The 23,831-nt window shown below is 37.3% G+C and overlaps 1 protein-coding gene across 3 annotated transcripts in view; it reads right to left on the bottom strand.

The window, feature by feature from the left end:
* Positions 1 to 21,863, bottom strand: part of LOC103704983 (uncharacterized) — a 32,043-nt gene extending 10,180 nt beyond the window's left edge. The window contains exons 1-5 of one of the 3 annotated variants that reach the window (XM_008788524.5): positions 21,517 to 21,863; positions 6,626 to 6,756; positions 3,453 to 3,700; positions 2,087 to 2,239; positions 1,814 to 1,970 (exon numbers count right to left, since the gene is read on the bottom strand). In XM_008788524.5, the coding sequence (XP_008786746.3) occupies positions 1,814 to 1,970; positions 2,087 to 2,239; positions 3,453 to 3,700; positions 6,626 to 6,701 (634 nt within the window). In that variant the 5' untranslated portion in view covers positions 6,702 to 6,756; positions 21,517 to 21,863. Of the gene's footprint in view, positions 1 to 1,813; positions 1,971 to 2,086; positions 2,240 to 3,452; positions 3,701 to 6,625; positions 6,757 to 21,206; positions 21,403 to 21,516 lie in introns of those variants that run through there. The other 2 variants (XM_008788525.5, XM_088710894.2) reach the window with 2 other exon arrangements.
* Between the last annotated feature and the right edge of the window lie 1,968 nt (positions 21,864 to 23,831).

Here is a 23,831-nt window from a genome sequence, read left to right as displayed (position 1 = left end):
ATATCTCACCATCCCAGCAATGTGTATACAAAGTTTATTTTGACAGAAGAAAAAAATTCGTCCTCTCAACTTTAGGAAAACTTAGAAATTAAAACTTAATAAATTAAAAAAAATACTAGAACATCTTGATGAGGTAGAATACAACAACCTATTAAGAAACTTTTAGAAAATTTTTCAAATGTAATTCTTCAACAATAATATATCTTATCATAAACTAAATAAACAATTATTTGATCGACACTATAAAATGGGGGAAAAGGCTTTCACAAAAAGTTTACAATAAACCAAGTATCTTTAATAATTTAAAGATCTTTACAACTAGGCTTGGATGAGTACTCAACAAAATCCAACAAAGATATTTAAATGCACATCCCAATAGAATTCAACAAATAGTGCTGTACCGATGATATTCCACATCCCAAAAAGTCTTTCTGTAAAGGACATCACTTCATGACAAAGTTATAGGTTTCATTCAACAATAGCATTCAAAAGAAAATTGCTTAAAACTCATCAAGGAATAGGACTATGCTATACATACATGCATGCATACACACATACATGCATACATGCATGCACATAAATAAAATATACATACATATAAATAAAATATATATACACATATATAAATACGCACATATGTATTTGTATTTGTATATGTATATAAACCATGGATTCAAGCAAGGTCCGCCGTACCGGTACCGGTCGGTGTACCGGTGGCCGGCCGGACCAGTACGGTACCAGTCCAGTCCGGTACGTACCGGCCGGTACCGGTACTGTACCGGCCGGTACGCGGTGGTTTCAAAAACCACAGCGCGCGGCGCTGTAGTTCAAAAAAAAAAAAAATCGTACCGGTGCGAACCGGCCGACCCGTACCGGCCGGTTCGAATAAAAAACCGGAAAATACCGTTTTTTTGTCGTTCCGGTACCGGTCTAGGACCGGACCGGTACGTACCGACCGGTACGGGACGGTACGACATTCCATGGATTCAAGTATCCTGCCATGCTGATCTATGTTGTCAAATGTACCGTGCTGACCAAGATGGGCATAATGCATGGGATATGTACCTGTGTATTCTGCATGTTGGCTTGTGCTGGTCCATATTGGTTAGGTTCATGAGTAGGGGAGACGGAAGCAGATCCTAATTAGCTCGAAGAGGGAGCAGGTTCCAGTATGGGAGAGAAAGTAATAGGTTTCAAAAAACTTGGCAATGATGTTTTGCACCATAAAGCTTCATAGTAAATTTGACTAGAAGATTTTCCAGCATAAGTACTAAAAGAGAGATAAGTTCCTTATGCTCGACAAGAAATAAATCAGAAAAGCATAATATTTCACTATGTTCTCTTTTAACTTGCATATTAAGTCATGTAATTCGAAAGAAAAGCATGGTTCTAAACTGTCTGTAAGATAGAAAATGAATGGAAGTGGGGTTTTCACTGGCTAGAGTTGCATAGAAAATTTTCTCAATCATTACCAGCAGCAGAGGTTGACTGGTTCCAACCTTCCAGGAAAAGGCAAAAGAACCGAAGAATGTATTAAATCTTAGTAGATAGGTGCTTCCTTTTGTGTATGTGTGCAAGTGTACATGAACATACATATAATATATCTTACTGATATACATATAAGTTTGTTTATGAAATGACGGCATAAGAGGCCATTAGATAATTAAGCATATGATGATCGTAATTCGATGAAAAAACTCAAAAGGATCAATGTCAATGTATCATATACAGTGCACAGTGCTAACGTCCATGTTTTCACCAGATTCACAACATTTATAAGATTTTGAAAGTGATTCTAAAGAATTGTTTATACCTTGAGCACAGGCATCATTAACATCCTTCTCCATCGTCTCAACAAGATAAGCAGCAGCTTTGCATTTATTTAAGGCAGTATCTTCATTGAAATGTTCATCGAGTATAGCTTGATATGCAGTTACTACCTTCTCAGGCATTCCTCCAACAGCCAATTTCTAAATGTTGAGCAAGCATCCATGATAAATTATGCATTTAAAACCTTATTTGAATGGAAGTCCATGAAAAGGAACAGAAAAAGGACCCATGTAGAAGGAAAATTTTAATAACTCACAATTCTTATTGAACTTGTATCTTTCTTTACTACTTTTATGGGATTCGAACTCTTTCCATTGTTATCCAACAAAGGAGAAGTGTTACCAAGAACATCATCTTTAAGGATTCGTCCACGAGAACCAAAGACTTTCCTTTCATCCCATATTTCTACCTGAATATCAAGGAAAGAAAAGATGATGATCAAAGTTTCAACATATAATTTCGTTAATAATTAGCAGAAAGATCGGGCTGCCTAGGAGGGATGATGGTCTCTTTCCTCATTCTTCTACAAAGAAGCAACATTGTTTATTGAAATCCATAAAAGAAAAACAAATAAAACACCATTACTTTGCAGATATTAAATGATGAGGTAGCAGTCAATACACTAGGGGAAACCCTCAATTAGTCAAGAATGGCTTTTAGCTGCAACAAGGATTATACGTGAGAATTCAGATAGGAAATGTTCTGGCATAAAGATCAATTAAACTAAAATTTGTGAATATTTTGAAATTTAAAGAACTGAAAAAAAAATCCAGGGACTGCTTTCTTTTGTCACAATCATTCCAGTGGTTCGGCATAAAACCTTCAGTCAATCCATTCCCTTAAAAGGTTTTGTCTATAAAGATCTTGGAGTAAATTGTGCATAGAAACAACGTATCCATATCTATTACGAAAGAGTTTATTATGCAAGATAGTACAGCATATCAGAATTATACACAAGGGAGCAAAAAGAAAATTAAATCTAACCAAATAAACGGCTATCTTATTCATAAACTACATCAAGTGTGCTATTATATCAAGATAACTACTTCATATTACATACATATTACAAAATAAGAACTATAACTGTCTGATAAACCTAAAATGTCATGGCAATTACAGAAGATTGCAGATTATTCTCTAAAGATAAGTGCCCAGCTTAAGGCAGAAGCTGTTATATATCATGTACCTAAATCAACATCTGAGTGTTCAGGGGAAAAAAAGGCATGAGTTCAAGGATAAGTGAGCAATTTCATGCAAAATTTCTAACTTTATTATATCTCAGCTATCTTTACACCAAATTGCCAACATTGTCAAGGAAATCAAATATTTGTGTAGTCCAATCTTCAGAAAAAGAACACTTGAAGTTTAAGGGAAGTAACCTTTATAGGCAAGAAAAGTGAAGATGTCAACCAAAAAATATTTGCTAAACATCATTAAAGAAAGAAAAATGGCATAAAATAAAACAACGTAAAACTGGAAAAAGGAAAAAGCAAATTTGCATAGGAAAGGCTGCAAGCAAAATGATTGCTTTAACAAAAGAAAAATACAATCTACAGCTATATATGCAATCAATAGAGAACATCATGCCAAGGTCTTAAAGGAAAAGAAAGTAGAGAACTTACTAATCTCATGACCACTTTCTTTCCATTGTCTTCTCCATTCTCATATACAGTTTTCAAACATCCAGGTAGGACCTTCCAAAACTCACTTACGAACTCACTCCCCTTGCGCCTGCTGTTCTGCAGAATATCATTTGCCAGATACAGAAAAGAGACTTTTTGTTCTTTCGGTGAGCTATTAAACAGTTTCTCCCATGTCTCAACAACTTCTTTGGCTTTCTTCCGGTGAAAAATACACCAATGTGACAATGCTGTTCCAGAGTTAAGAAACACTCACAAACACAAGCAGAACTAACCAAAACAATTTTGCTGCATTGACAAAAGAGAAATGGCTGAAAGGTACAAGAAAACTATTAAGCCCAGCCAAACAAGGACCATAGTTGTTATTGCATGATAAGTAAATCTTGAAACTTAAATCAATGTTTGAAACCGCTAATCCGTCCTGACCCAATGTCATGGAAGAGTCATAGTTGACCAGTCCAAACATGGGTCAACTGGAGTTGGACGGCCAACCACTCTCACCCAAATCCCATCAATCAAGGAAGTGGATCAACATTTTCCCTAATCTGTTGAGGCGTTCCTATTACCCTTTCAGGATTTCCTCATAAGGCCTTCTTTCTGAAGCCTCGACCAACTTATCTTCCTCCTAGATCTCTCTCCCCTTCAATCCATCCACCCTACCTTACCTTCCTAAAATCTTAATTAATCAAACGAGATCCATCCCCCTTCATGGTCGCTCACATGATACATCCATAAGAGAAAGAATCCAAGAAGAGCTCACATCCTCTCTCATGGTGATGGTCTCCCTCCTTCAATGGCATCTTTCTCTCCCACCACCGCGGCTTCTCAACCATGGCAACGGCTTCCTCTTCAAATAAGTAATGGTGCTCCCCTTGGGACCAATTAGGGGTGCAAATGAGCCAAGCAGCTCACAACCTACCCAAGCTTGACTCGGCTCGACTATGACCGAGCTCGAGTAGCTCGAATAGCTTTTCGAGTCGAGCTCAAGTAGCAAAATACTAGGCTCGAAGGCTCACGAGCCTCGTCGAGTATATATATTTTTAAATATCATATTTTATTTATTATATATTATTAATTTAATATTTTAGAATATAATATTTTGTTATATTTTGTTTTAAACATATTTTTTTAATTATGACCAAGGCTCGAATTCAAGCTCGTATGGCTCGCTTGATATTCGAGTCGAGACGAGTCAATCTCAAATATTGCTTTTTTTCTATCAGTCAGGTTTAAGCTTGGATATTAAGGTTTGATCAATCTCAAGTCGAGTTTCGAGCCTGAGTATTTTAAATCAAGTCGAGCTCAAGCCTCTAGCTACTCGACTCGACTCAGCTCGATTGCACCCTAGGACCAATGGTTGTGTTCAAGTCCGGCCAAGAGAGAGTAAAGGAAGGAACAAAAAAGCATATGCAATGTAGGGACAGCATTTTCTTTTTAATCTTAATTAATGAGTCAGCAAGTCAAGCAGAACGTCCAACCTAGAGGGTGGTTTGAAAAGTCGAACCATTAGGGTCAGAGGTTTAATAATTGTTTAGACATTTTTTGAATAAATGTGGTTTTCAGGTGACCCAACCCAAAATAGCTTTCGGGTGACAGATTCATGTTTACAGAAGGAGCATGCATTAAAAGTTATTAATATTTGTATGAAGCATCCAAACAAGAGATTGCTGGAACTCTGGGCAATCTAAGTCGCTTCTAGAATATGACATGCACCACCTCATGAATGTTGAGTTATCTAAAATGTAAAACAACAATTCGTAGCTTTACAAGAGATATACAAAATATGAAAAAATTATGACAGCTGATATACACAACACATCTTAGCAAAAAACAATACAACTTTGGGCAGCATATACTAATATTCGTATAGTACTAACATTCATAATGTGATATATACAATTTTACAGGATGAAAAGATCATAGATCGTAGTTATTTCAGATGCATATGCTAGGTTTCACAAGCAATAACCCCCACAATGGCATTTTCCTAATTTCAACATGGTCATAGAAACAAGTATCTTGTTAGCTTCATACAACAGTAACACAATAAGTCATGAATATCAGTTGAAACGAGCTTGGCTTTATTTCAAAAATTAGCAAGGATAATTGCAAAGGCACTTAGGTGAAATATGTGCAGATGCAAAAGAAACAAATGTAATCATTTTTAATCTAAAATATCAATAAACATAAGCAATCATTTTTAATATAATTGTGCAGGCTTATTAATACAAAAGTATGTATGTATTCTCCTCATCTCTCAGAAGAGCAGCTACCAATATGTTTAATCAACAGTTAATATAGCCATCAAAATTAAAAGATAGTCATAACATGTACATTTATCTCAGTTGGACAACAACCATCAAGGCCAAAGCAGATCAAAGACTAACAGGTTGCCCAGGAGAAAGTGAAATTACTGTTATGTGTGGGACTGTGTCTGTCTTGTTCCAATCCGAGACTCTGTTTCTCTAGTGCCAGTCCAAGAAGACAGGGTTAATGCCAAAAAAAAGAAACAAAAAAACAAAAACTTCGCTTCAATTAGGTGCTAAGCTGCAGGTCAAAGGGTATTGTCTTGAACGGCTTTGTGATGTTTTCTTGAAGACTCTGAACCAGAGGATATTGATTCCACTAACTCTTTGGATTAGGCACGTAAAAATCGATGTCTCAGAGTTTCAGGTATCTACCCTGTTTGCACGACTTTCTTGGTTAACTGCTGGCAACTTGATCGGTGTAGCTGGTATTCTTCTTCTCTTTGCTCTGACCACCATAGAACATCAATGAAACCTATTTTAATGAAGGAAACTGAATTTTGCATTCTTGCTTCCCTAAACCCTACTTTCTGTCTACGTTTATGTTTTATCCACAATTCCACATGCATGGTGCTTCACATATAGATTCCAACCCCATATTGGGTTTTATACTTATACTTAAAATTTCTGATTATACATGGCATGATACACCACAATAAGCTTGATCTCGATTTGACAAATAGAAGCATGACATCTAGTCTGCATATTGCATGAAAGGTATGATATTATTTTGGTAACATCTGTTAAGCACAATAAATCATTATAGCATTTTCTTTTTGGCAATTTTCAGTTAGGTGCAGCAAACTCTAAATTGTGCATACACATGAAAATAATTCAAGCAAAGGATACTTTCAATGCTTTGTTGTGAATTGTTCAGCTTAGATAGCTTTTCAGCTAAAACTTGGTTGTTGAAAGTGTTGTTCATTTTGCCTTTCTTACTAGGAAGTCCACATGAAATTTCCAGATTCCTGTCCCACGAGCTGCAAATGTAAGTTAGCATGTAGCAAGTCGAAAATCAACATTTCAGTAAAAGACAGAAAGAAATGCCATCAACTTGCTAAATAAAAACCTTTGTTTAAGAAAGAAATCTGAAAGCAACTAAGCATACAGGTTATGGCCATTAATATTATAGCATTTGGTTTTTTTTCCCTTTATGTTTAGGGGGGCGGAGGGGGGGATCCCAATAACTAAATCATAATGACAATTACTCACCTAATGCAAGAAGATCACACTGAAATAGGGGGAGAGCATGATTGCCATTTTGCAGTATTGAGAAGAACAAGACAACTAATGAAATAAAAACATAGGCTACAAAAGAGACATATACTAAAAAAACTCCATCAAGAAGAAGGTCCCAAGAACTAAATCATAATGACAATTACTCACCTAATGCAAGAAGATCACACTGAAAGAGGGGGAGAGCATGATTGCTGTTTTTCAGTATTGAGAAGAAACAAGACAACTAATGAAATAAAAACAAAGGCTACAAAAGAGACATATACTAAAAAAACTCCATCAAGAAAGAAGATATAGGCCTGACTTTAAAAGTACAGATATTATTAGATTTTATCTAGTTCCTTGAAAGCCATCTGAAACATTTTCAGCATTTTTTTGAAACATACAGTGATATTTCATCGTTAACACAACCACACAAGTAGTGTTTGCCATAGGTGATATTTTTCCCTTCAAGTATCCAAGTAGTTGGGTTGCATTTATAAAAGGGAGAACTGGAATTGCTAAACACTTCTTTTATGTTCAAAGCTATAGGTGAGGTTTGGTATTACTCTAACATGGTTGCAGCATGTATCATGAGATTATGAATTATTTTGCATCAAACAAGAAAGGTGAAGAGTTGCACTACAGGTTGTTGTATTTGACATCTAACAGGTTAACAATGTGAATTCATTTCATGAAATCACTGTCGAAGATTGAGATGTAGATTCCAAGTGCACAACTTACAAGAGTTCCCCTAATTTAAAGGCATGATCAAACTACACTCACTTTTCTTCTATTATGAAAGAATAACAAAAGAGAAGGCTAGTGATTTGTTAGAGGTGGATCTTCCTCCTATTACCTCCATTCAGGATAGGAGTTTTGGGGGTGACTTTGATGGATCAACATCTATTCAGCATGCAACAATATACACTCTTAAGGATACTCACCTATTAGATATTTTGGATGACCACCCAACCATGAGTCCATTATTTCCACACTAGAACTCAAACAACTAAATTTGACTCTTTCAGGCACTACTCAGAACTTAACTGAGACCTACTACACAGTAGCAGTAACATTCACAGAACACAATACTCATAATATGTTACATGACACGTGATATCCATTAGCATCTTCATTCCTTAGTTTCACCTTGTTCTTAAGGTGAAGATGCCCAATAATGTTTGACCTCTCTCTTTTCTATCAGCTCATCACCATCATTATAGTAGGACCTATTGGCATCAAAAAGACTATTTTTACAATGGCGACCTGGCAGAAATTTTGCACCACAATAATTAAGCACCCAATTCCATGCCATTGTCGAGCTTCCATCAATGAAATATGCTTAGCCAATGGAGGTGCCGTAGTGGTAGTAAAGTTGTCAGTAGAGGCCTTCGTGGTGCCATCCACATGTTATTTCCTGTGATGAAGATTAAGCTTCTCTTGCAAGAAAGCTTTAGCATGGTTGCACGCCAAGATGTAGGATGGAGCATTTGGACATCAATTCGAATTACATCGATTAGCCCACAAGCAAAGTAGCCAATTAGGAAACTCTCAAAAAGATGATCAGCAAGATAGGCCACGAGCTCAAAGTTGGATTGATAATCTTGCAAAGTTGAAGTTTGTCAAAACTTGGATAAAGCATCAGCATACGTCGGATCCGCCTCCATGATCTTAATCTCTGCCCTCTTTATCATGTGATACAAGAAGCTCATCTGAGAGTATCTCTCGCTATCCACGGCCCGAAACACCTCATACAATGGTCTAATAGCCTTCATTATTGTAGTGGCCTGCTGTCAGAATGCCTGCCTCGTCACCAACTCCTCGACAATGCTTCCTTTAGTGTCGGCCCTCACATATCTATTTTCTACCACCGAGGCTGACAAACATCTAACGTAGGTTGCTTTCTTCTCAAGAAGGCTATCAAATGCAATGTAGTTGGTATCAAACCGTGTAACTTCTGACTTCAAGATCTCTCCTCGTGCATACCTCCTCATCAGTGAAAAGACCCATGTATGGTTATAAATATATCTGGTGAAGTGGTGATTGTTTGGGTTGTCTCCACTGTCTATTGCACCCTACGAATCTTTGTAATGTCCATCAACATGAAGTCGATACAAGGTGCAGCACGTGAAGTCCAAAAAATATGTGGTCGCCGCTCCATCAAGATCTCTCCGGTGGCCTTATATTGTGGCCCATTATCAGTGATGACCTGCACAACATTCTCTTCTCCTACCTGATCAACCACCTCCTTCATCAGTTTGAGGATATACATGGCGTCGTGCACCTGATTAGAAGCATCAACAGACTTATGAAAGAAAATCTTCGTATCACAATACATCAGAAAGTTGACAATGCTCTGCCTAGTAGGACCGGTCCAACCATCACGCATCACCATCAGTCCATATATGGGTCACTTGCTCTTGTATAAGGCAATTCATTTCTCTAACTTCTTATTACTGTCCAGAAGCTCACCATAAATGTTCTTCAGATCTGGAGGATCTATACCGAGACCGGCAGCCTGTATATCGAAAATAGCAAACCTATAGTACATATTGCCTGTCATATTTGCTAGAATGTAGTTGAAGTGGAACCAGAATTCAATAGCTCGCCACATATTCTTCTTCTTAGTCTTCTTCAGTATTAAGTCAACCCTCTGCGGATTCGAATTTTTGCTGAAAAAGGCATTGATCTAAATTACAGATTACTATTCCAGGTGAAATCTCTCTGGATGACTTCTTTTTGCTACCAAAAGTTTTCAGCATAGTTACAATACGACCACCGCCTCTGCTGACGGCCTCTCTGACTGAGGAGATCCTTTTGAACTCGAAATTTGCCCTGCTGCTAAAAAAACAGAGCTCGACTCCTAGTATGAAGGCTCAAATCGAGCCTTATGCCTAGCCACCTCATCCTGTTATCACTGGTCATCCAGGCTCGCCTGCATGGCAGCCTGGATCTGTGTCTCCTCGTCATCTAGAGCGGACGTCTCCTCTGACTCCATAGAGTGATAAGAAGATGGCTTTACCACTCGGCGTTCCACATTTGCCTTCTTGAAAATTCTCTCCTTCGCTGCTCTGAAATCGGTGAAGTGCTTTTTTATTAGTTGCCAAACCTTCTATTGGTATTTTCGGCACATAGATACATTGGAATAACCACCAGCTAAGTGTTGCTTCAACCTGGTTATCACTTCTTTCTTGAACTCTATGTTGCACCACTTGCACTTTCAATGGTGCCGACCCGATAGCATTTTCCCATGATTCCAACCAATGTCATGCTTTGGCTTCTTTTTTCTTATTAATATATATTTTTAATAATTTTTAAATTTAAAAATATGTTTAAATATCATAAACTCAAAAAAAATATGTTTACTTTAGAAATTATTTTTTCTGAATTATATAATACATACTACTAATTTTTCATAATTTTTGGTATTATTTATATTTTTAAAAATTTAGAAATAATTATTAAATATTAATATTTTAAAAAATTAATTTCAGCTCAGATTCATGTAGAACCCAATAATGAATGCTACATATATTTTTCTATGCCCTTGGATATGTATCAAAAGCTACTTATTTTTTATTTTTTTAAATTTAGGCCTAGGCCATTGTGCTCATGATTGCAACAAAACTTGAATGAATGAACACCAAATTTTGCTGAAAAGTAGCTAGCGTGCCCCTAAATATGCTTCTGATTTTACAATTATTTTTATTATTTTATTTTTTCTATTTTTTAATCCAAATATATATTTTTAATTTTTAAAAATTATATATAATCCAAAAATTAAAAAAAATTGTGTCATCATTTAGATCGTCTATAGATCTACAACATGTAATAAAATCAAGCTGAAATCAAAAAATTTGGCATGATCTTTTCTTATTTTGTAATTTTAGAGCTATTTTTTCAAGCCTCCAAAAAAATGAGTGAATGAGATAAAGAAAGATCCAAGCCTAAATAAGGTGCACTTCCTCTCTCTTATCTCATTTTCTTATTTTTTTAGGAGGGCTTGAAAAAATAGCTCGAAAATTGCAAAATAAAAAAGATCATGCCAAAATTTTCGATTTTGGCTTGATTTTATTACATGTAGATCTATGGACGATTTACACAATGATACGATTTTTTAATTTTTGAATTACATATAATTTTTAAAATTAAAAATATATTTTCAGATAAAAATTTAAAAAAAATAAAAATTAAAAAACTATAAAATTAGAAACATATTTAAGGATAAAATTTGGTGTCTATTTATTTAAGTTTTGATGCGATCATGCGCACAGTGGCCTAAGCTTAAATTTAAAAAATTGAGAAGTAGCTTTTGATGCATGCCCAAGAGCTTAGAAAAATATATGTAGCATCCATTATTGGGTTCTTCGTAGATCTGAGCTGAAATTTATTTTTTAAAATATTAATATTTAATAATTATTTTTAAATTCAAAAAATAATTAAAAACATATAAATAATACCAAAAATTATGAAAAATTAGTAGTATGTATTACATAATTTAGAAGTAATTTCTGAAGTAGAAAACATATTTTTATGAATTTACGATATTTAAACATATTTTTAAATTTAAAAAATATTAAAAATATATATAAATAAAATATAAAAAATAAGTATGATATATTAGATGAATCAGATGTATTTTCTGACATAAAAAATATTATCTTCATCATAAGTTAATTTTGCTATTTTTACAGAATTGATAAACTGACGTAGTTGATAAATCCGTAGGAATAGAGCCATCAAGAAAAAAAGAAGCAAGAGCATGATATTAGTTGGGATCGTGGACAAATACTCTCGAATCGGCACAATTAGAAGTATAAGTGGTGCAACACAAAGTTAAAGGAAGAAGGGATAACCAGGTTAAAGATTAAAGCAGCACTTAGCTTGTGGTTATCCGAATGTATCTATATATCAGAAATGCCAATAGTAGGTTTGGCAGCTAATGAAGAAGCACTTCGCCAATTTCAGAGAAGCGAAGGAAAGGGTTTCCAAGAAAAAAGCGAAGCTAGAAAGCCAAGAGGCAGAGCCACTTTCCTATCACTAGGGAGATCCAGACTGCCATACAGACGAGCTTGGATGATCAGTGGCAGCAGAATGAGGTGGCCAGGCATAGGGCTCGATTTGGGCCCTCGTACTAGGAGTCGGGCTCCAGTTCTTCGAGCGGCAGGGCAAATCCAGAGTTCAAAAGAACCTCCTCAGTCAAGGAGGCCATCAACAGAGGTGGTGGTCGTATTGTATCTATGCTGGAGACTTTTGGTAGCAAAAAAATCATCCAGAGAGATTCCACCATGAGTAGCAATCTATGATTTAGATCCACATATCTTTTTCAGTAAAGATTCGAAGCAGCAAAGGATTGACTCAATGCTAAAAAAGGATAAGAAGAAAGATATGTGGCGAGCTATTGGATCCCGGTTCCACTTCAACCACATCCCAGTGAATGTGTAGACAATACGTACTATAGGTCTGCTATTTCTGATATACAGATTGTCGATTTCAGTGTAGATCCTTCAGGCTCGAAGAGCATCAACGGTGAGCTTCTTGATAGTAATAAGGAGTTAGAGAAATGAATTGCCTCATGCAAAGCAAGTGGCCCACATATGGACTTACGATGATGTATGATGGTTGGACCGGTCCTACCAGATGGAGCATTATCAACTTTCTGACATATTGTGATACGAAGACTTTTTTTACAAGTCGATTGATGCTTCTAATCAGGTGCATAACGCCACGTACATCCTCAAACTGATGGAGGACGTGATTGATCAAATAGGAGAGAAGAATGACGTGCAGATCATCACTGATAATGGGCCACAATATAAAGCTGTCGAGGAGATCTTGATGGAACGGCGGCCACATATTTTCTGCACCCTATGTGCTGCACATTTTATCAACCTCATGTTGATGGACATTGTGAAGATCGTCGGGTGCAGCAAACAGTGGAGACAGCACAAACCTATATCTATAACCACATGAGGGTCCTTTTACTGATGAGGTATGCAAGAGGAGAAATCTTAAGGCCAGGAGTTACATAGTTTGCTACCAACTACATTGCACTTGATAGCCTTCTTGAAAAAAAAAGCAACCCTACGTCAGATGTTTGTCAGTCCCCAGTGGCAGAAAAATAGATATGCGAGGGTCAGCACTGAAAGAAGCATTGTCGAGGACTTGGTGACGAGGCAGACATTCTAACAACAGGCCGTTGTAATAGTGAAGGCTATCAAACCATTGTATAAAGTATTTCGAGATGTGGACAGCGAAAGATACTCCCAAATAGGCTTCTTGTATCACATGATAGAGAGGGCAAAAATTCAGATCATGGAGGCGGATTTGACATATGCCTATGAGTATATCGACATCCTTGAGCGGCGGTAAGACTACCAGATGTGCAAGGACTTTTATCCAGCAGATAAGCAAGAACATTAAAAATTAGACTGCTCCGGTACTTGTACAATTTTACTAAGACAATAACGAACTCTATCTGCAGCATACTACCAGAACCCTTAATTTCAATACATCGTAGACGAACTTGTGGCCACTCTACATAATATGATTTAAAAGATAGAGCCAGATTTAGAAATCACAGCCCTATGTCTAGAAGAGCATGATCCAGAAGAATGGGATCATAGATCAAAAAAGGGATCATAGATCAAAAAAAATCAAAATGCGTCAAAAAAATATCAAATTTGAAAAAGTTTAAAAAGAGTGATTACCAATTAAATCAACTTGAAATACTCCACCAAAAAAAAATTGGGCGCCCTACCGATTAGGCGGACCTTGACTCGAGGGATTGTTTCCATTGAAGTGTGGAACTTGACCTAATACCTCAAGTTTGAATAGCTCCTTCAGTTCTTGCAACCCACCCATCTTCAGCGTCAATTGGGGGCTAATGACTAATGGGATGCCTTGTTGACATCCCATCTTACTCCTTAACTAGGTTTAATCGCTTTGTGTAAAAACCTATGTTGACCATGGTACCATTTGTTGAGAGCTAATTCCATCATCCAATCTGATTACTAGTAGGAATTCCTTTGTTCAACAAAGAATCCAAGGTACATAGCTTTTAGGACAGACAATGACCAAACAAATGTTTCTTGCATCTAGGCATGGATCATCTTATGTAGTGTTGTTTTTGACAAATAGCAATATTTAGTGAATATCTAATTTATCAAACTTTTCACATTAAATAATTTTGGGTATTGCTAGTGTCTAGTGTTACCTTAGGTCTTCATAGTGAAGATTGAAAAAAATTACAAGCATGAAAGTGTCTTACTTTTGTAAGATAGTTCAAAATAAAGTAAGATAGCAGGACTGGATTGCAGAAAATAGTTGTGCAAGAAGGGAGGGCCATCTAGGTACAACTTGTTCAAACAATGGTATAACATAAAACAGCATTAAGTTTCAATTTAGTGTAGGCCCATGATAGCTAAATTGTAACTTTAGTTGGCTTATATAGGGATGAGTTTTGATAAGCATTAACAGAGATAACTTGGTTTGAGTTTCTTCTTCCTTTTCTTTCGTTCTCACTTGAGTTCAAGCTAGCTCCAAAGTCCTCTTACTTGCCTCCTTAAGGGGGGCTGCCGCCTTGCAAAGGCCAGCCCCACGTAGCATATCTCTATATATACTTAATGAGAGAGGCTTTTGGAGTTGGAATCCCTTCTCTCTAACTAGACTTTATGTATAGGTGGATTCCTTCTTATCCAGCCCATCCATCTAATGTTCTCTTATCTGAAAAAATCGCATGCATTGTACGTGCATGAATCTAGTGTTAATGTGTGCACACGTTTGTAAAATATCTAACACCCCTAGCAAGAAGGCACAAAAGAAAAGAATGGGAGGAGAATAGAAGAAAGGGAAGTACAGTGATTGGGTATGCTTAGCAATGATTTTTGGTAGAATTTTGCGATTTCCTATGCTTAGTGTGGATCTCAAGAGATTATTTCAACCAAGATTTTCTGTACCGACCAATATCACCTAGTAATAGGCATATGATACCAACTCAGCAGGGTACCAATACAATTCAAGGGATCGATACAGTGCCGCGCAGATACATAGTACAGCTGCTATCTCACATCCAATAAGATACCATGTCTTGGTGGCAGAGAGGCATACCGTACCAACCCAGCTTGTGCCAATAAGCTGCCGATTCCAATATTGAAATTGAAAACCTTGATTTCAACTCTAACTTCCATCATAACTTTAAAATGCAAGCATATGATTCTTTTTCCTCTTATACTCTTCTCGTGGTTGTGTTCTTCCAATGATTCTTCAAAAAGAAAAGGTCCTTCCATTGTGCTTGCTCCTAGTTCTCCATTTGATCTATTAACCATTGCCCTCTTCAAACTAGTCATTACAAGATAAACATGTTCTACAATATCATACCTGTAGTCCTAAGGAACTAGCTAGACTAGTTATAGCAAATCACTACCCTCCAAATCTCTGAGACATAAAGCATTCACATGAGATATGAGTTTAAATCAATATCACCACAGAAGACCCTAAGGCTCATAGAAAGTGGGAAAGCCTTGTTTTATAATTCCATATTTCCATTGCTCTACAGATTGGTAGTTTTTGTAAAAGCCTTGAGGCCCCTTAATCATATGTTTCTCAAAATTAACTTTCCTCTTCATAAAGGTAGCCAAAGAGACATAAACAAGCCATGCATCACTTAACAAATTCTAATGTAGGTTTCCAATATGCCTTGAACTTCATCTATAATCTATTTTGTTTTTTTCTTTTCAATCAATGCATGTACTTTGCTCTTCTCATTACTATCATTTAAATCTTAAGATCTCAATCCCTGGGCATCTGGATAAATGCACTAAAGGCCTCATATATCTTGAGATGAAAAAATAATTCTTTCTAAACATCTTGAAATAAAAGATAATTCATTCCACTCCATCATGACATGTGCATCGGGTATATCCTAGGTCTTATAAAAAGCTTAATAGTATCAAGATTTGAAGTGATATCTCTACCAAAAGAGATGACCGCCGATTCAATTTTGAAGAACAAAGCCTCCAACGGCCAACAATTCAGTTTGCAACATAAAGCTTCAGCTGCAGCCTATATTAGTGAAAGAAACATCAATTGAACAAGTTCCGACATTGGCAGTCTCTTCAATGAAAAGGTATCCATGCTTTCTGAAAAGATGACAAATGTAACCTCTAGAACTTTACCAGGAAGCAATTATTCCCATTTCATGAATGATGAATTAATTCACCTGACTTCTAGACATTGGACTTTATGAAGGGACCATTTTCTGCAGGCATTAACTCAATCTAGACCATTTCTTCTAGATGTTCCTCTTTGACTAGGACCGGTAACTCCTCTAAATCAATTGCTCTCATCATATTCTGAAAGGACAAGTTAACTTTTTGTTGTTTGAAAGCGACAGAGAGTATCTAATTATCTATGACTTTACAACCAATTCAAGGCACCAAAGAAACCTATAGACTACTAACGGCCATCCCACGAAAGACCCTAAAGACGGACTCATAGAAAGAAATAGGTTCCTCAGATTTGACCATTGAAGATCCTCAAGTCATCTAGAATCTCTAGCATTTGTTAAATCAACTCTCGCTATTCAATTTTACTCTAACCCATGGATCAATTTGGACCATAGTGAGTTGAAGAGGAATTTTTTCCATTCCTTCTCCTCTTTAATTTCTTTTTTTGCACTCTGTTTTCACCCAACTTCATTTTCAATGAATAGAACTATTGATATCTCATATAAATGACAACTAAGTGAGCTGCCTTGGTAAACCAAGACAATGAAAAGCCTTTTGAAACAATCCCAAGCCAATGTACTTGACCAGATACTACTCATTTACAGGATTGTAGGAAGACAAATCACTATGCCCTTAAACTAGTCTTTAGATGCAAATGTTGAAGAGTCGATAGTAATTCCAGCTTGCCACCAAAAGAAGGATAAACCTAGAGTCGGCGGAACCGGGCAGTTCTGGTCATACCAAGCCGTCCCTGCAGCAGACCGAGACGGTTCTGACAACAGAAACGAAACTCGTTGCCGGAGAGGGAGAATGAGAAAGAAAGAGAGGAAAGGAGAGAGTGAGCAGAAGAGGGAGGGAGAGAAAGAGGGAGGGAGAGAGGAGGGTGGCGGAGACTGGCGGAGGGCTGTCGGAGGCCAGCGCTCGAGCAAGAGGTGGAGGCAGAGGTCGCGGCCGAGTCTCTTGTTTTGTTCGGAGTAAGGTCCGACCGCTTTTTAATTTCGCAATTTTTAAGTGAAGTCGGCATCCTTCAAAATCGCAAAATTAAAAAGCGGTCGGACTCCTATTTCGAACGAAACAAAGGACCCGGTCGTGGCCTCCGCCTCCTGCCCGGGCGTCGGCCTCCTTCTCTCTCCCTCCCTCTCCCCCTTCTCTCTCTCTCTCTGTCTTTTCCTCACTCCCGTTCCCCCTCTCCCCCGCTTCCTTTACTGTGTTGGTACAAGCTTGGCACGGTGCGGCCCCATACCAACCCGTGCCGCCGAGCAATCGGTCTGATGCCCAATACCGGCACAACAAACCATGGATAAACCAAGCACCTAGATGCCTCGAAAACCCTCCCCTTTATGATAATAGTTTCTTCTTCAAGAAGAGAGAACACCCAGTAAAATCATCTCTCATCCATCTCTTCTAAGCATTTTATTTACATAGAAGAGTAGCATTTTCAATTTATGGTCAAGGTTCTTGACTTTTCAGAAATTTCTCCTTCGATAAAGGTATGGATATTTAAACCTATGTAGCTAAATACCATAAAGATCTTCAAGCTTCAAAAAAAACACAATGGGACCTCCAAAATGAACTTTTCACTTCAAGGGTAGTTGTGAAGAATGAAGATGATAATTTTACGGTCAAGAATATAGTAAAACCCAATATAGTCAACTTAATGCCAAGAAGCAATTAGAAGAAAGATGACCTCCGAAAAACCAAAAGCAACAAAAGAAAAGAAAGCTAAAAATCCAATTCAAGCTCAAAATTGTGCCAAAGAAAGACAAAATTAAGGCCATCAATTAGCACCCAACATGGCCACCAAGTAACTCTATCCACAATCTAACTCTAAACCTTCTAGGACCATTAGTCCCTGATAAAACATCCCACAAAATGTTAAAGTAGATAAGATCCTACTTCCCCTTCTTTGTATATAGTAATTCCGTTCTAATCAAAATAGTGCACTTACAGATGTTGAATAGGCGAATATGTCTCACTTAAGTTTCCAAAGTTGTTATGAAAACTAGTATGAGACATCATAACCTTCCTCTTGTAGCAATACTCATGTAGTCCAAGTTTGACCCACTTCGATAATTATCACATGCAATGACATGCCTAATGATCACAAGCAAGAAAGATAGACTGTTCAGAATACCAAAAGTTTCCAAATCATACACTAAAGAAGTGGAATGCCATCACTCTTTGAAAAAAAAAAAAAAATTATTCTCTAATGTCCAACAACTTCAATCACTGAATTCATGACAGGTAAGCCCAAAAAGTAACCAAGAAGTGGAGACAATTCTAGGTTGTAACTAAAATTTCACTACAGGCAGGGAAGCCATACCATTGTCTACCTTGCAATCCTATATGTCTTAAACCAAAGCTATACTCAGAAAGTGTAACAAAAGAATGACATAAGAAATTACTTTCCAAATCTAATAATAATTCATCTTCTGATCTTACAACTAATATCACATATAAGGTCCCTAGATTGATAAATACCCTTCCACATGCATAAGGAACTTGCTGATCTACCTCCAATGAGAGCTCACCATGACTACGTTAAAGCCCTTAAAAATTTGGATTCGAAGTTCAAATGCCATCCCATGCCAATTCGTGACAGACAGCATGTACCATGCCAAGCCAATATTGGCACCCAGTACGAGTCAACAAAACACATTTTAATTATATCTAAAATTGTTAAGTAAAAAGAATACTCAGCCTAGTTTAAAATTTTCCCTTCAACATGGCATGACACATGCCAGCATGGCAAGAAACACATCATTATATATATATATATATATATATATATATATATATATATATATATATATATTAATTTTTTAAGAAACAAGCATACCTAGTTTAAAATTTTCATTCAACATGGCATAACACATGCCAGCATGGCAAGGAACACACAATGGCAGCTAATAGATGACATGATCATTGGCACTAGAGCTTGAAATATTTTTTTCTATTTGTAGTAATTTTCCTTCCATCAAGTCACCAAATAAAATAATCGAAATGTATCAAAAGCTAATGTACAGCTCCTATAACATTAAGCAATCCATCTCACAGGCTTTTCTTGATGTACAAAGTGGCATCAGGAGCATACCTAAGAGACAATAATGGAAAGACACTGAATGATGGGAAAGCAAGACTTGTAAAGACACCCAATAGATAGTAATTTGCAAATGTCATGCAAACAACATACTACCATACAACCCATTTAAAACAAGCAAATGACTTAATTTCAAGCCTAATGACATGCAAAAGGTTGCCATCAATCATTTTAATTCAATTAGTAAAATCCAACTTCCTTATCGAGGTAATAAATCCCATGAATTTAATACAACCGCCTTTGTCTTAAATCAAACTCTTAAAACAATGCAAAATGTTCCAACTTCAAGATTATGAATGAATCGATATGGATTACAATAATATATACATGCTGATATTACATGTAAGGATCTTCCTCAAGATCACAAATCAAGTATATGCCTACATTTTTAATGAAACAGATGGGCTAAATATTACTTGTGGGGGAAAAAGATTTATATTCCACTAGCAAAACGTAGAAGGATTTTTCATATGCAGACACTAAAGAAGATCAAGAAATGAAACAAATCTATGCCAACAATCCTTCTCTATTTTCTTCATACAAAAGAAGTATCATGCCACTTCAATCCCCTCTCAGTACAAAGCACTCTTGCACCAAAGACTATCTTTGAAGCAATAACAAAAGAACAAGACAGACAACTTCAGATTGCAAAAACGAAACATTGTGTAACTTTTCAAAAAGACAATTGTTATGAGAAAGTTGTGATAGTTCTAATAGGTAGATAATTCAGACCCTCCATATGTAAAACATCTAAATCTAATTACCCCTCTTCATGTGCCCACCTTCCCTTGGTATTTAGGTACCAAACCACCATGAACATTTTACTACTAATGTCAGGTTCACCACTCAAAGTTCATTGATGAATGGACCCATTTCTCTTTTAAACTCGATGTTTGCTTACAAGATGATGCCCACCATGACTATCAACTCTACTAGCTTTCAATATGAATGTTCTTTATGTTTTATCAACTCTGTTAGTCACACTCAAAAAAAAATGCCAACATCCAACCAAAGTTTTTCATCTGGGACTGATAACAAAATCATGCTCTCTCACTCCCCAAATTCTCAGTGAGAGGGTGAGATATCTTTTATGATTCACCTGCATACTTCATCCTAGATAATCTGCTTCTTACTTATCCAAAAACAACTAGTTCATTGAGTTCCCTGATACAATTGTCTGGTTGTCTAGGCAATACTTAAAAAGCATTTTCCCCATCCATAACACCCTAAAAGAATCCCTATGCAAACTATAAATTGTCCCACATAACACCTAAGTAGCATTAGTATAGTCAACCACAAACATCGTTACGCCTCAAACTCCTCTAGTGGTTTAGCAAACAAGGTCATTGCATCAAAATCATTGGTTTACTCCAAAATAAAAGTGCAAAACAAACAAAGGCCCTCAAGATGTGAATGTGACATTAACCCAGTTAAAATCAAGATGTTCATCTTAGGTCCCTCTTCATGTTACAATAAATTTTCAGGACAATAGGGAACTGGCCTACAGGCATAACATACTCATATGAGTCATAACCTATATTCCATTACCCATATCAAACAAAGAGCCCATCACTTGAACAATAGATATTAGGGCTTTGACCATAAGATCATGAGATACAATTGGTTATAACCCAATAGAAGTTAGAACCACTACACATTGGGGTTTGCATGGAAAATCCCTTTTCATCTAGTGAAGGCACTACAAGTTAAAGGTCGCTAATTTACTCTTGAGACATAAACAATTTCTTGGAGGTTTCTGTGGCATAAAAATCATGCAGCAACAGCAAAATATATCATCTGAGAACATTAGCATTTAATAACTAAAAAAAAACAGCCAACGTACACCGCCTGTAAACCAGTAGCCAGAAAGAGGTTATCATCATACCCTCCAATGTCCATCACAAAGCGCATCAAGAAACCCATACCAATGATTTACTTCTCAATCAGGGCATCGAGATTCGATCCATACCAAGGTAACAAATTCCATATCGCGTCCAGGATCCTAGATAAGGCTACAAACATCCCCCTAGTCTTCTTGAAAACATTGACCACAGAGAAAAACGGGCCCTTTTTACTTTCTTCTTCTCCCAATCAAAACAAACGGTAAAATATAAAACAAAATTTCGAGAATTCCGGATAACGAGTCCCAATCTACAACAAGAAACGGCTAGAAAATCCTAAGAAAGAATTCATACCTATCCTCTTGCAAAAGGAATTAGGGCAGAACAACAAGAACAGATGCAATCCAAAGCTTCCGCCGCTCCAAGGCGCTTTCTCTAAAGGCCTCTACGATCCGATCTACGACCACGAGCGAACGCGTCCAAGAATCTCTTCGGGGCGATACAAGAAGAGAGAATAGGGTTCCCCTCTGTTCCTCTCGCTCGCTCACCCGCCCGCCCGCTTGCTTAAAAGGAGAGAGAAGGGACGAAGGCGACGAAGGGATGGGTTTTTACAAGGCCATCCAATACGAGACGCCCTTTCGGCCAGAGCTCCGCTGCGGCCTGGGGTTATTCGCAACGTCCAATAAAATCTGGCTTGCGGTGCAGAGAGCCGGTTCAAGATGGCCGGGTCAAGCAGACCAAATAGACCCGGTCCAGGAGGGGAAAAGAGCCCGGGTCAGAACAATTGCCTATGTGCAGCGGTCTAGCTTTTTCTTTCCTTCTTTCTTTTTTTTTTTCTTTTTTTTTGCTTTAACGAGTTAGTTGTATGCCTGTACAAAGACACACAATAAAATCAAAAAAGACAACCTCATGGAGAGCTCGAGGCAACTCCTCCTCCCCAAACCACAGGGTACTTCCTAAATAGTTAGCCACATAAGCGGCCACTCAATCGGTAGCCTCGTTGGCCTCTCTAAATACATGCTTGGCCTAAAAGGCCTCTACACCCCTCGTCATCATTCAGATGTCCTATAGCAAGGGCTGGTCCAAGCTTACACCTCTCGGACCACCCTGAATCCACCTAATTACTGTGGTCAAGTCACCCTCCAAGATAATTGAACTGGCATGTAGTCCTCGTCTCGCATGTCGAAAGCTCGCCCAGGCAATCCTCAACTTCGCTTCGGAAACCAAAATGTCAAATAATTGGCAGCCGCCCACTGCCACCATCCTGGAGTGCGGATCGCGAATGACAAATTCCGCATCTCCTCTCGTGCCACCATCCACAATTGACCCATCAAAGTTGACCTTGAGGAAACTCAGAGGTGGAGGCTCCCAAGTAAAGAACACCATTTGAGAGGCTGCCTGAGCAGAGAGGGAGCCCCAGATGTTCCGAGCTAATAATGGTCTAGCTTTGGTTACCTGGTTGCTTGGGGATTTTATAGGACTGTAGACCACTGCATGTACTTGTGTTTTACTGGCATATATGTTTGTTTTTTTTATGGCAAGGCGACCATCATGTGGGGAGTGGCAAATGTGGTAGTTACATGCTAGTATTTACTATGGATGTTGATGCAGTATGCATAAACACGTTAACTCTGCGTGACCATAAAGATTTATTGATTGATTATTTGTGTATGATAATGGCATTTTGAGTATAACTAATGTATCTCCATCATTATACATGCAGTTCATCTAATGTATGAACATTTAATGTGTATGATATCTTCAATTTTATTTTGGATGTTACCCTTAGGTTTCTCTCGTGATGAGACATACTAGATATTTATTTAGATAATTATCAGTTTTATGTCAGCATCCTTGTCCAATAAATAGTTATCGTCTTTGTCAAATTATGTTTGTTAGTTTGTTTTTTTCTTAAACTTAATATGAAGCAATATGAAAAGTGGACTTTGTTTTGACTATTTTTTTTCATCATCGGCCTCACATGAACCTTTATGGCCGGCTATGGTGAATCATGATGCTATACAAGGCCTATGTGTTAGTGACTTTATATAAGCTAATGATAGATGCCGGAATTCTTCTCTTGTTGCCCATTTATTTGGAGTTGATTTGATAGATTAAATGCTATCTATTGCGGTGCCTAATAGCAAGGAGGGAGACAAACTGATGTGGGGCTCAAGTTGTTCATCTAAAATTAGGGCGAAAGATATCTATAATTTATTTGTTGACCAGATTTTGTAGAGGAGGGATATGGTGGGTGTGAAGGATTAGGGTTCACTCCATAGTTGCCTATTTCTATTGAAGCTAATGTGGGAATGATTACTATGTAAAGGGCTAAATATCTCCCTTCTATGATCTGTGCCTATTGGTCGAGGAATTAGTTTACCGTGTGCTTTTTCAATGCCATAGAGCTATTTAGGTATACAGATTATCGGGCATTTCTCTTAAGATTACTGTGGCATAATCCCCACTTAAAGCTTTCCTGATTTTCTTTAAAACTAATAGAGTTAAAAATTGTTTTAAGTTCCAATGCATCAAATTTGCCTATATTACCTATCACATTTCGTTAGCTAGGAATAAACACATATTAACATCCACTCTTCGGATAGATTTGTTTTGGAAAGGGCTTTCAGTCAATCTATATAGGTAATTCAGTTAACTATCATTGGAGG

This window comes from Phoenix dactylifera, chromosome 14 (assembly GCF_051530095.1).
Source record: "Phoenix dactylifera cultivar Ajwa chromosome 14, Ajwa_hap1_PhDact_Kaust_v1.1, whole genome shotgun sequence".
NCBI lineage: Eukaryota > Viridiplantae > Streptophyta > Magnoliopsida > Arecales > Arecaceae > Phoenix > Phoenix dactylifera.
Note: the sequence above shows the minus strand (reverse complement) of the source record. Positions and strands in the feature narration are given on the sequence as shown.